Source organism: Culicoides brevitarsis, chromosome 3, assembly GCF_036172545.1.
Source record: "Culicoides brevitarsis isolate CSIRO-B50_1 chromosome 3, AGI_CSIRO_Cbre_v1, whole genome shotgun sequence".
NCBI lineage: Eukaryota > Metazoa > Arthropoda > Insecta > Diptera > Ceratopogonidae > Culicoides > Culicoides brevitarsis.
In genome coordinates this window covers 17,221,193-17,234,587 of record NC_087087.1, presented here as the reverse complement: position 1 = coordinate 17,234,587, position 13,395 = coordinate 17,221,193, and the positions used below count along the sequence as shown (strand labels likewise).

Here is a 13,395-nt window from a genome sequence, read left to right as displayed (position 1 = left end):
CCCTTAAGGGATCAGGTTGACCCCTTAGGAGTAAATTTGATCACTTAAGAGAGTTTTTTCCTCCATTAAGGGTTCAATCTGATCTTCAAGGGATCAACCTGCTACCCTTTCGAGTCTGTCATCTGTAGACCCAAAATATTAAATCTTTCAAGAGATCATTATGATCCCTTAAGATATCAAATTAATCTCTTGGAGTGATTAAATTGACCTCTTGAAGGGATCAATTTGACCTCTTAAGGGTTCATAATGATCTCTTGAAAGATCCAATTTTTTGGGTCTGAAGATGACCGACTCTAAAGGGGATCAAGTTGTACCCTTAAGGGATCAGATTGAACACCTAATGGAGCAAATTAACCCCTTAAGGGATCAAATTTACTCCTAAGGGGTCAACCTGATCCCTTAAGGGATCAATCTGCCCCTGTTTTCGCCCATATGGTGGTTTTATGTTAATTAAGCTACTTAAAGTCGAAAAAACCTACATTCAAGATCCTAGAAAACTCTTTTAAGGTTTTCATTCCAGAGTTTTTTATTTAGATTTTTACGACTATTTAACACAAAAGCATCAAAAAATTTCATGCCACTTTTATCTTGATGAAATATTGAATTTGAGTGGTGTCCTGAGAGAATTTAATTTTAAACAATAAAACCCATTTAAACATTGTTTCGAATGAATCAAACCCAATTCAAAAGAATCCAATGAACTTGGCGGTTTCAAAAAATGTTTTTGAAAATTTGGAAACTGCCCTGTCAAAAAAGGCCTCTCATATCAAAGCCATAGGCATTCAGGTACAAAAAGTCATTTGTATGAGTTGTATTAAAATCAATTTTTACAAAGCAACAAAGTTAACTTTAAATTGAATTCTCTACAATAAACTGCAGCAGTCTATGAGTAAGCTTTTATTTTTTTCACAATAAAAAATAATTTATTGTGGGAGGAATTTCCAACCAACTAAAATTATTTTTCAATTCAATTTTTTTCATCGTGAAAATTGCGTGACATTTTTTGTCAATTGCAGCAACAGTTGCTCATCACAACTATTTAATTAATATTTTTCCAATCAAACTTTGACATTTTTCCAGCAAAAACATGCATCGAGAACCGAGACAATAATGAAAAATTTATATAAAATATTTTATAAAACTGTTATTATTGTTGTCGCTTGAAATTGATTGTGCCCCTATCCGAACAACTAGTTGACGCACTATCCATTCGGACAAGTTGTTTACAAAAACAATCATCGGCACCATCATTCGAGAGGGTTAGCAACCGCAGAATCTCATTAAAATTTTAATCAAAAACACTCAATAAACAACTTTAAAATATGTATAAATATAAAATGGATGAGGGGCGTCAAAATGGAATTATAAACAGTTTTTTTCTCTTCCCAGTTCAAGCGAGAGAAAAAAAAATAACGAGATACTTACTTGGATAACTTATTTATCGCAGATTTTCTCAGCAAAATTGAGTTAATTGTGTTTAAGGTATTAAATGGTCGGGGCGTCTTTTTTATCACTAAATTAGGGACGCCGTAATCTGTTTCTGTGGGCGATACCTCATCAACGTCTGTGGGAGGAAAGGTGCCATGAAATATATTTGCCAAGAGATCTAGGAGGAAAAAATTTTCTTACCTATCACTACTCCATCGACACTCGGTCCGAATGCCTGACCGAAAGGTGGTCGCGGTACAGGAGCCGACAACAACGCAGCAAGGGGCTTTTCACGCAAACACTTCATGAGTTGGGCGTACGGCAGCGTGGCGGAACAATTGACGTGGTGTGACACGAAGGCAGCATATTTGGCAGGTTCGCCAACTAATGAGGCGGGCGCCAATCCGGAGCCAGACATTAGCATGGCACGATGAAATAATAAACCTACAGAAAAAAAGGGAAAAGGAAAAGTACAGTGACACACATGTAATAAAATATAATCTCGGTTATTATTACACAATCCAAGAAAAAGAGGAATAAAAACTTATAAAGTTGTCGTTTGGAGAACAAATAACGATGAGAAAGCATTTTCAACTGAAAATTTTCTCAGGTGAAAATTTTCTCAGGTTTAAAAAAGTCACGTGATTTCAAGACTTCTCAGGTTTTCAAAAAATTTCTGATCACATGGTTCAAAATTCTCAAGTGTTCAAACCAAGTGACCTGAATTTTTCCTAAACCTGAGAAATTTTCAAATCACGTGACCTGACAAACTTTCAAACCACGTGGTCAAAAAAATAGATGAACCACGTGACTTGAGATTTTTTTAAACCACGTGACTTGAGAATTTTTCAAACCATGTGACTTGAGAAGTTTTCAAACCACGTGACCTGAATTTTTCCTAAACCTGAGAAATTTTCAAACCACGTGATCTGAACAATAGTTAAACCACGTGACTTGAGAATTTTTCAGACCACGTGACCTGAAATATTTTCAAACCACGTGACCCACAACTCTACAAAAACCATTTTTTTTCTTCGAAATGCATTACAAAAAAAGTAAAAATCAAAGTAAAATCCATGACGACGAAAACTTTGTTGTTTTTTTTTGCGCCACACAAACAGAAGAAAACTTACCATCTGGTACAGCACTTGAAGTCATTAAATAGTGCACACATGCCGCTCCCGTACCATATCCAGCCAAAGTTACTGCTCTTGGATCGCCGCCAAATGCCTCGATATTTTCTTGGATCCAATGCAAGGCAGCTATAATATCCATCAGACCATAATTGGCAGGTGCTTTTGAATAACGATCGACGTTGGCATTTAAAAATCCTGAGAAAACGGAAAAGAGAGAAAAGTTCATGAATAAACATGTGGTGCGACGACAACGTATACAAATGAAATTAAGGTTAGAAAACACATTCGAACGTATGCGAGAAAGTAATTGAGTGTGTCGAGTCGCTTCGGGGCAATGCTAAAGCCATAATCGAGTTTTAAAAACTGTGCAAGAGGACTCGAATCGACCTGCATAAATTACTGACCCAATGACGAGGAAAATTTGACCCATTTTTAAATTAATGCAATAAATTGATCATCTTCCGTCCTCGGGTTTCTACCACGCTTATTCCGGTGATGGAATGACGACGAAGACGAACGGAAAATACTCATCCATATTCTTCATTAATATCATTTAATAACGAGAATCAAACGGATACGGGGTATAATAATATAAATGAATTGCCAGGGAAATTTTTCGATAAATCATTAATAATTCATCAGTTTTTTGTCCCTCTTTGTCCTTAGTGACTTGACAGAATTCGTTGCATGGGTTTCAATAGATTTTTTTGAAGGTTTGAGATATTTTCAAAATTTTTTAAAAGTTGTATTCGAAAATTTAACGTTCAAGGTCATCCAAGGTCATCTATAAGCAAAAGTCTAAAGCAAGATCGTGATAAAAAAAATAATAGAATTTAATGAAAGAAGATGACGGTAAAACAAAATTAATAAATAGAGAGAAGGAGAAGAAAATTAATTAAGCATTATTGAATATTTAAGATGAATATAGGGAAAATTGGAACTCTGAATAATTAATGGAAAACAAAAATAGAAGTAAAGGAGATAAGTAAGTTTAATGTCCTTGTAACTTTCGAGATTCTTGAAACAATACCTTCAATATTTTTATTAAATTTAAATCTCAAAAATTATAAAGAATGAATTAGGGGAAGATGGGGCATATTCAAAAAAAAAATTTGACTGGATAGAAATTATAGAATTTAAAAGATATTTAAAAAGTTGTTGATGCCATTTTGAAACTTAGGATTTTAACTTGAATTTACTGTGGAACAATTTTAGTGATTTCCAAGAAAAGTCAAATGTTTGAATGTGCCCCATATTGGTTTTAAGTACATATTGGTTCGTGAAGTCTTAATGATTCAACTTAATGTTTTTTTCAGACCGGAATATGGAGAAAAAAGGGCGTTTGAAAGGTGCCCCATGTTTGAAATTACCCCATCTTCCCCTAAGAATATTTATGTATTTGTGAATTTTTTCAGTAACTTAAAAATTTACCAAAAATATGAAAAATTTAATTAATTTATTTTTTTTTATTTAAAGATATTAAAATTTTTACCTCAATTTAGAACTATTTTTTGTTCATAATTTTAAATTTTTTTCAATATATATATATATATATTTTTTTTTTCTTTAAAATATGAAAAGAAAAATAACTTATTTCTTATTATTTCAGAGTAAATGACATGCGACGAATTCATTTTCGGAACGGTGCTCTCGTGATGAAAATCAGAAGCCAAACAAAGATGAAAAGACGAGAGAAAAATGTTATGCCAATGAAACGTGATATTACTTAAATTCTGTCAATCTAATTTTGTCGTGACTCGTGTTCTGCGTCATTTGTTGCAGAAGCAAAACGGGAATTGTCCATGCGTATATTTCCTCATTTTTTTTCCTCCTCTCGCAAAGCATTAGCTAAAGCTCAAGACATCGCATGACCGTGATAGTAAAATAACAAAGACACCAAGATTGGAGGAAATCAAATGAGAAATGACGAGGGAGAACATGATCCGTCATTAAAAAAACAAGCAACATGTCGCATAACGACCTCAGTTGTTGTTGTTGTTGTTATTTTTTGATCCCCATCACAATTTTTATCACAACACAGAGAAAAGTGTCAATGTCACGTTTGAATAGTTATTTAACGAGCCCACACACATGACAGCAGAAAAAACCAGCGCCAGACATTTGTTGAATCCAAACATGCCAATTGCAAAACGGGGCGACAAAAAGGTATCAAAGCATTGTTTAACGTCGTTGTCGTTAGATAAATACTTATTTAAGAGTTGTCAAAATGGATTTTCTCACCCTTTTTCCGTTGCGTACCAAAGACATGTCTGTGCCAATGGTCGTCGGTGTGGGGAGAAAGAAAAGCGACACAATCATAAAACGATAGACGACAAGAAGACAACACATTTTCAGACATGCGATTATCATTATTATTACAAATAACATAAGCAAAGGCAGTCGCCCGGAAATAACCGATGTATGGCGATTACAATTTGAATGTTCTCTGGCAACGACACCACAGCTCCAAACTCTGGTGCCCAGAAACGAGGAATAATATTATTATTATTATTGTCATGTTTTGCTCATAGATGCGAGGTGATGTAATGTAATGTGATAGGGAAATGGGAGGCAAAGCATGGCGATAGTACCACCGAGACTTGCCATCATAATTTATGATTGAATTGGGATCCCGCAATAATAATCGTCTTCCTGAATTTTATCGCACTTGTTTACAAGAATTTATTAACACAACGGAAAAAAGGTAAGTTTTATCCCGTAATCTCTCGATAACTTTGCGGATTTTTTTTTTTTTTTAGTAACAAATTGTTTACAGGAAAAGTGTTTAAAAGTACCACTGAGTGTCGTAATGTTGTTCCTTAACCAAATTTATTGGTTCAATAGTTTTTGCTTTGGCAAATGGCATTTGGACTGCTAAAGGGCAACAAACACGTGTTAAATTACTTTGTTTAGTTACAATTATCATTGCGAAAAACAAATAATTTCTTTAGTCGCTCCATGATCGCATCACGATGAGCTCATTACCCCATTTCAGCATTCCATTGAAAAATAAATGGCATGAGATTTATTGATGGTTTTGTGTTAGTAAGGCCTAAAGTAATCCAAAAAGCCTTAATCCAAAATTCTAGAACGAACTTCAGTGTTTCTATGCATTTTTTCTAGGCTTTTGGGTATGTCAAAGAGGTGCTTGAATATACCCAAATGCATTAAAAATGCATACAAAAACTGAAGTTTGTGCTAAAATTTTGAATTTTGGTTTTTTGGACTACTTCAGACCTAAATACTACAAAATCATCAAAAAATCTCATGCCATTTATTTTTCGATTAAATGCTTGATTCGGGTGATGTTCTCATCAATAAAAATCAGCTTCAATAAATATTATGAATGTTAATTGTGGGGACCCAAGTTTCATTTATAAAGCCATCGTTCCTCTTAGGACTTCCATAAGGAAACTTCCTATTTCCGTGGGAACCAAGATCAATAAAGTACTTGAAACTTCATTTCGACAAAACAGTGATATCAACTCGACATTTTTACCAAACGAAGAACCATGCAGCTCCTTTTAACCAGCTTCGAGTTCAGGAGTGCTAGGATTCGTTAAACGAAGAGCTAACGATTTTGACGACCCGTATATTACGAAGATGCTATACTGTTCTCTTGTCCGCTCGATTATCGAATATGGAATGTATTATCTGGAATCCTTCAACAAAACGAGACGCACAAAAGATCGAATCAATTCAAAAGCAATTTCTGCTATTCGCTCTTCGGGGACTAAAATGGTCTTCATACCACTTGCCTAACTACCATGCAAAGTTGGCCCTCATAAACTTGCCCTCTTTGGAAGATCGTAGAACACTCGCTGAAGTAATGTTTGCTTTTAACTTGCTACGTGAGAACAATAAGTGTCCTGACCTCCGAGCCAAAATGATATGCCATCAACCGACAAGAAATTTGAGCCACGAGCGCTTCTTTCAGCTGAGACATTGTCATACTGAGTTTGCTAGATCAGAGATTTTTATAGATGTGCTTTGTCCTTTAATCGTTTTAGTGGCGTGTACTTGAACGAAATCTTTGCTGGTAGTTTTAAGAAACATGTATTATTAGAATTTCACCTTTTCATTCTTTATCGAACAAAGAACCGGGCAGCTCCCTTCAACCAACTTCCATTTCAGGAATTCATCAAAAATCACAAAAATTAAAACTAATCAATTTTGTACAATAATTAAAATTTTCAAAAAACCTAAAACGGAAAAGTTTGAAGTAATTTAGCATCACTGACCAAACCACCATTAATCGTAAATTATCTACAAACTGCAACCGAATATGGACAAAATGTGCACCAAACCGGAATATATCAATGTAATATCAAAGTGAAACCACGCCAATAAACTAGTCAGCGTGTATGTTTATGGCAATATAGACTTAATTACACCATCTAACCACTTTACGCTGAGATTTCCCCGCTCGTTGAATTCCGTACCCGAAAATTTATCCTGACGCATTAGCATTGCAATTAACAAAACTGTGTAATTAGCATAACACAATTAAATTTTATTGCAGTTTATCTGGCTGCTTTATAGCGCCAAGTCTCAACTCTCCGAGAGTATCGACTAACTTTGCACCGCAAACAGTCGAATTGTTTTCGTTTAAAAAGACATGCAAGAAAATTTTGCGTACTTACCTAGTATTCCTAACCGATAATTAATTGTAACGACTAAAATTTGTCCATAACTAGCTAGCACGGAGCCATCATAGGGATTTCCACTCATCCATTCGTAGGATTCGCCATGTACGAACACCATAACGGCATATTTCGGGTGATTGCCATCACGGGAACCAGCTGACATGGAAAAATACAGAGAAAGAGAAAAATATATAGATGAAAAATAAACAACGATGATTAATTATCTTCTCGTCGAGTAACGAGTTTTGGCATTGTCATGTAACGTTCGTCGTTCCACACCACCGAAAATGACGAATATTTGTCATTTTTGTTTGTGTTTTTTTTTCGGGCGTTATTTGTTGCCAAATTATGATAAAATGCTTGTTCCAACCGCAAATACAACAACGCCACAACAGCAAATGTAGCGCCGCGTGGGGATCCAGTTAACTGTCAACGTCATTTATACCATGATGATGATGACAATTTGTTTGTCAGATTAGGAGATGAAATGATCTTTTTATCACCTGCTGTTACAATTCTAAAAAGTTGCTTTATTTCGCTTGGAGATTAGATCTTTGTTCGCAACGATAAAGTTGTAGAGAAAAGTAATTGAAGCGTTTTGAGGGAATAATTTTTATCAGTTTTTAAAAAATTTGCTAAGTAACCGATTTTCATGATTTTTATTAATTTTTTTTCCTTTAAAAATGGGTTAAAGCGAAAAATGGAGGTGACTGGTACTTTTTAAAAAATTACCAATTTATTACCACATTTCATTAAAAATGCGATTTCTTACAAATAAAAATAATTAAAGACAGATTCAAATTTTAATTACAGTCCAAATATAATTCAATACTGAGAAAAAGTGAAAAAACAACAAAATCTAATAAAATTAAATTAAAATCCGGTATTAAAGTGGTAATGCGGTAATAAAATCACAAACTACCAGTCGTTTCCACTTGATTTTTCTATTAATGCCAGCTGAATATTTAAACTTGAACAATCAGCTGCAAAGAAAGTTTTTTTTATTTAAGTACCGAACTGGCGAAGTAATTGAAAACTTATATAAAAACCAATTTAAACGCCAGAAAATTCGTTGTACGTGACTTATTTTCTTGATCTTGCAATTTTCTTTTATTTTTCCATTGAAATAATTTTTTTCTCTTCATTTATTTATTTATTAAAAAAAATTTCTCTTTCATTCTCATAAATAAATAATATTTTACTTTTCGTTTTTTTTTTGTTTGTTTGGATCAAAAATAATAATGAAAGAAAAAAAAAGAAATTCATATTTATTTATTCAACGAAACTTTAAATCATTCCTCTGCTTTGCCTCTTGTTTACTTTATTATTATTACACAGAGAAATCGTGTCTTTTCTCATCGCACAAAAAAGTCGAAAGACAAACAGAACTCGTGATGCTTTCATCTAGCATTTATTTATTTATTTTTTTTTTTTTTTTTTCATTTAATATTTCATGCAAAAAAACAGCATCCGGAAATCATTAAAGGACGGATAAAGCGATAAAAAATGGCAATATTTTACTGCGCCGAGTAAAAAAAAATTCGTAAATTTACAGGCGCTTTATCATAAATTAAATGTGAAATTTAAGCTAAAGAGATGCAGACGAAGCATTATTTTGCCGCCCGCAATAAACTGATGACTATCTCGCACCAAGGACGATGTGCCAATCTAAAGACGACGAAGACATCATCAAAAGGAGGGAAAAAAAGATAGAGGAAAATCGATATTTTATGAAAAATGTTTATCTCTCTTCATCATTTTCCTTCGGCGGCTTATTATCCTCCTTTTTTCTCTCTTCCTCTCACTCTTATGAGACAAATATTATTATGAAGAGCAAAAAAAAAATGAGACACTTAAATAGCATCCGACATCACAACGTAACAGAATATACACCTAAATTGATGTAAAAATGTGTAATATTTGTGCATGAGTAAGTGTCCTCTTTCTTGTTTTATTTTTCTTTCGCTTTACCACTTTTACCGCATTTCATAGGGTACTAAGAGAAAAAAAAAGTGCGATTTTATGACTAGCTGTCTTTTTGTATAAAAATAAAAGGAAAAAAATGGAATTGAAAATTGAAATTTTTTTACTCAATTTTAAAAAATTTTTAGAAAAACTTACTAGGTTTTAAATTTACTGAATTTTAAAATTTTAGGCAAATTTTTGATAAATTACCAAAAAATTACAAAAATATTAAATTTTCAAAAAAAAATTAAATTTTTTTTCAAAAAAAAAATACATCCGAAAAAAAACTTGCTTTAAAAACGCATTTTTTTTATCGAAATTTAGATGAAAAATTTTTTGAGTCACGTGACCAATTTTTTTATTTTTTCTTAAATTTTTATTTTGTGAAATTTTATTAAAATTTTGACTTAAAAATTTGAAATAATGAAAAAAAAATATTTTAATGTGTTCAATCAATGATTAAGGTTCAAAAACGTCAAGAAAATAGGGAAAAAAAATTAAATAATTTTTATTATTTAATAAAAATCCACATGCGACATAAAGTGAAAATTAAATTTAATGGCCTTAATTTTAAAAAAATTAAAATTATTCAAAAATCTTACAAAAATCAATTAAAAATTAGAAATCTTGCAAAATATCTTGAATAAATTCGTAAAAAGTTGTAAAAAATTTTAAATCTTGAAAATATGAAAAAATCAGAAAATTGAGGAAAAATAAAAAAAATTAAATAAAAACGTGAAAAAATTTTATTTTTTCCTCCATTTTCTATTTTTTTTTACTTTTAAATTTTAAGATTTTTCAACTTTTAAATTTTTTACAACCTCTGACGAATTAAATAAAAAATTTTGCAAGCAAAATGCGATTCAGTCAGAAGCCTCGCGAAACTCTTCAAAAAATTTCCATTCATTTTCGCATCTCCTGGCATACATATTGAACATTGTTTGCTTGTCTATTTTGTGTGATATGCCTTGCAGGGTGTAAAAGCGCTGTGTGGTTGGTATCGCATTGCCAGTGGTAGAGAGATATGGCGTAGGAAAGAAATGACCTCATTATAATAACAATCTCATTTATCTCCTATTCAAGTGTCGTGTACGCCGTCGTCGTCGTTGTCGTTGTCTAACTTTCAATTTATATATGGGACAGCATAACAAATGATATGCGATATGCTGCTGAGCGAATATAATGAGAAAGCAAACGAAAAAAAAACGAATAAAATCACAAGACGACCAAAAGTTTTCTTCTCCTTCTCCCTAATTCGAACAATTTACGAACAAAAATACGAAGAAGAAGAAAACTAGACAAGTGACACACAAACAAAAACGACACAAAAAAAAGTTTCTAATCCATTTTCCTTCATGTCTACGATTTTATTTTGATTTCAGAATTTTACAACGTCAGCAGTCTACTTGAAGCTTTTGTTTTGGTTTAAACACGTCCTTTTCGTCGTTTTTTTTTCTTCTCAAGCGTCTTTACATGGCGAGCGATGACAAAGCAAGAATTTGTTTTATCAATAAAGAAGAAAAAAAGGAGAGACGATTGTGTCAACGACCTGTTTCTTGTTATCGAGTAACGTTCAAAGAATAGAAGAAGGAGTTAGCTGAGGGAATGTAATAACGATGATTCTTAGAAAATAAAAAGGAATTGAAACGACAATGTCTGGTAATTTGTTTCCCGGAATGTCAATTGAATTTTTTAGCAGCAGATTTTGCTGAAAAGTTAACCGGAATTGAAATTGGTTTCGTTGAAAGTACCAACAAATAAATAAATAAGTGGTTGGCAGTAGTTATTTGATACACAAAGAGAAAATTCTTGGATAAAGTGAAATTATATGAAATTGTCTTGGTAACCTATGTTTTTCTTTTGTAGAAAAAATATTTGTTTTAAATAATTTTTTTAAAAATATTATAGAGTGGAGCAAACCTCCATGAATTATCCACATGGATTAAAAAATTATGTAAAAAAATTGGATCATTTCCATCTTTATGCTTGAAACGGGTTTGAATTAAAATATTTATTTTACAGTAATTTCTAGGAATTTTAAAACCAACATTTTAATCAACAAAATCATCTACTTTGAAGCAGTTTTGGAAGTAATGAATTTCCTACCCAAGAGCATTTATAAAAATTCCTAGAGGAAAACCACAAAATTAATTTCATGGAAATTAATATTTTTGAAGCAGTTGAAATCAGCTAACTAAGTTGATAATCCGTTTCATGAATTTTAAGTATTCTGGACCAATTTCATTTTACTTTTATCTTTTATTATTTTACCAAATAATTATTTTTAATTTAAAAAATTTCTGACTAAATTAATAATTTTCAACATATTTTAGGCAGTTTATAAAATTTTTTAAATCATTTTTTATAAATCATTTTTTATAAAAATATCAGAATTCTTAGAATTTTAACTTAAATATTTTATTTAATTAAAAAAAATAAATAAAAGAAAAAAATTAAGAAAATAAAAAAATATGACTCGATCAAAATTTTCATAATTTTTTTTTTAAATAAAATTTATAAGGTAATTTTGTTAAATAAAAAATTAAACAATTTTTTTAAGTCTTTTATTAAGACTTAATTATATGATGACAAATTAAATTAATTTTATAGAGACTATGTAGCTTTCAAAATCGAAAACACTGAGGATGAAATCATCAACAAATTCAGGATTTCTTTGAAATTTTACTCTCTTTTGTACAAAAAATGACTATCAAAGATATTAAAAAGAAATTAAAATAAATTAAATTAAATTAAATTAAATTAAAAAGAAATTAAAAAACAAAAAATTTAACAAGAAAGTTATTGTCAAAAAAAAGTTAAAAGAAATTTCTAGACGATTTCTGTATTTTTTCATCAAATCCAAAATTTATAAATTTTATTATCTGAAATATTAATATATTTATTTTAGACCAATATTTTTTTTTAATTTAATAAATTTATAATTTTTGACATTTTTATAAAAATAGCAGAAATTTCAGAATAAAAAAAAGAAATTTAAGTAAAAAACAATTTTCACAATTTGATCCATAATTTTGATTAGTTTTTTTAATAATGTATTTTGCTAAAAGTTTGTATTAATTTTAAGGTACACTTAATTTTATAAAGAAAGAAATAATTAATTTTAAAGCGATCATGGGAATAGTGCGGGAATCTGGTAACCTCGTTTTCGGAATATTTGCAAAAATCATAAAGAAATTTTGAATTTTTAAGAGAAAAGTGAAAAAATTTAATTACTTAAAATATGTATAAAATTGACTTACTTTATGATTTTTCAATAGGAATAAATATAATTTTGACAGATGAGGGAAAATAAACTTTTTCCACATCTCTTTAGTAGAGGCTTCGGAGCTTCTAAAATCGAAAATCTTGAGGATGAAATCATTAACAATGATTTTGTTCTATATTTTTTTCCATCAAGTCTGGTCAAAAAAAAAAAATGAAAAGAATTTTTTAGTAAATTTCTGTACTTTTTTCATCAAATCCGAAAATTTATAAATTTTACGTAAAATATATCATGAAAAGTCAAAAATATTCATCAAAAGACACATTTATGATGGAAAAAATATTACAGAAAAAATCATGATGGAAGCGATGAGGGTTCTTGAATGCACTTATAAAAAAATGTATATTAAACATTTATTTTACAAAGAAAAAATTAAAATTTACATTTTTTTAATGTTCTAGCTTTTAAATTAAGTTATAAAAAAGAGATAAGAGTTCACTCATAAAATTTTAAAAAAATCTTCAATTAAAAATGTAAAACATTTTATTCTATTTTTTAACTTAAATTAACATAATTTTTTCAATACCTTTCCTCCTTGTCAAATAAAAATATTTAATAAAAAAAAATAACATAACACTTGTCATCCATATTAAAATTCAACCATGCCAAGTAACGAACCATGTACAAAAAAAAACTCGTTACATTTCCATCACTCTTGACATCGTTATCTCACTACTTCCCGATTTCATGTCAAACATGCCTTACATCAAAAGTTACATGCAAACCTTCAATAATAAAAAAAAACATTCGTATTTTCGTCCATTCATTCATTGAAAAAAAACAGACTTACACCTCTCGAAATTACACTATTGAAACATTAATGAACATGTTTTCTTGTTTTTTTTTACACACAAAAAAAATCATAAAAAAACAACACTTTTATGAGTTTCCACTTTGATACTTTTTATGTGAATTCATAGGTGTGTTCCGGAACAAA

The 13,395-nt window shown here is 30.6% G+C and overlaps 1 protein-coding gene across 1 annotated transcript in view; it reads right to left on the bottom strand.

Moving 5' to 3' along the window:
• Nucleotides 1-13,395, bottom strand: part of LOC134834239 (neuroligin-4, X-linked) — a 37,608-nt gene that overhangs the window by 7,469 nt on the left and 16,744 nt on the right. Inside the window, exons 3-6 of the mRNA XM_063848826.1 lie at nucleotides 7,208-7,366; nucleotides 2,562-2,759; nucleotides 1,630-1,872; nucleotides 1,426-1,564 (exon numbers count right to left, since the gene is read on the bottom strand). Coding sequence (XP_063704896.1) covers nucleotides 1,426-1,564; nucleotides 1,630-1,872; nucleotides 2,562-2,759; nucleotides 7,208-7,366 — 739 coding nt within the window. The remainder of the gene's footprint in view (nucleotides 1-1,425; nucleotides 1,565-1,629; nucleotides 1,873-2,561; nucleotides 2,760-7,207; nucleotides 7,367-13,395) is intronic.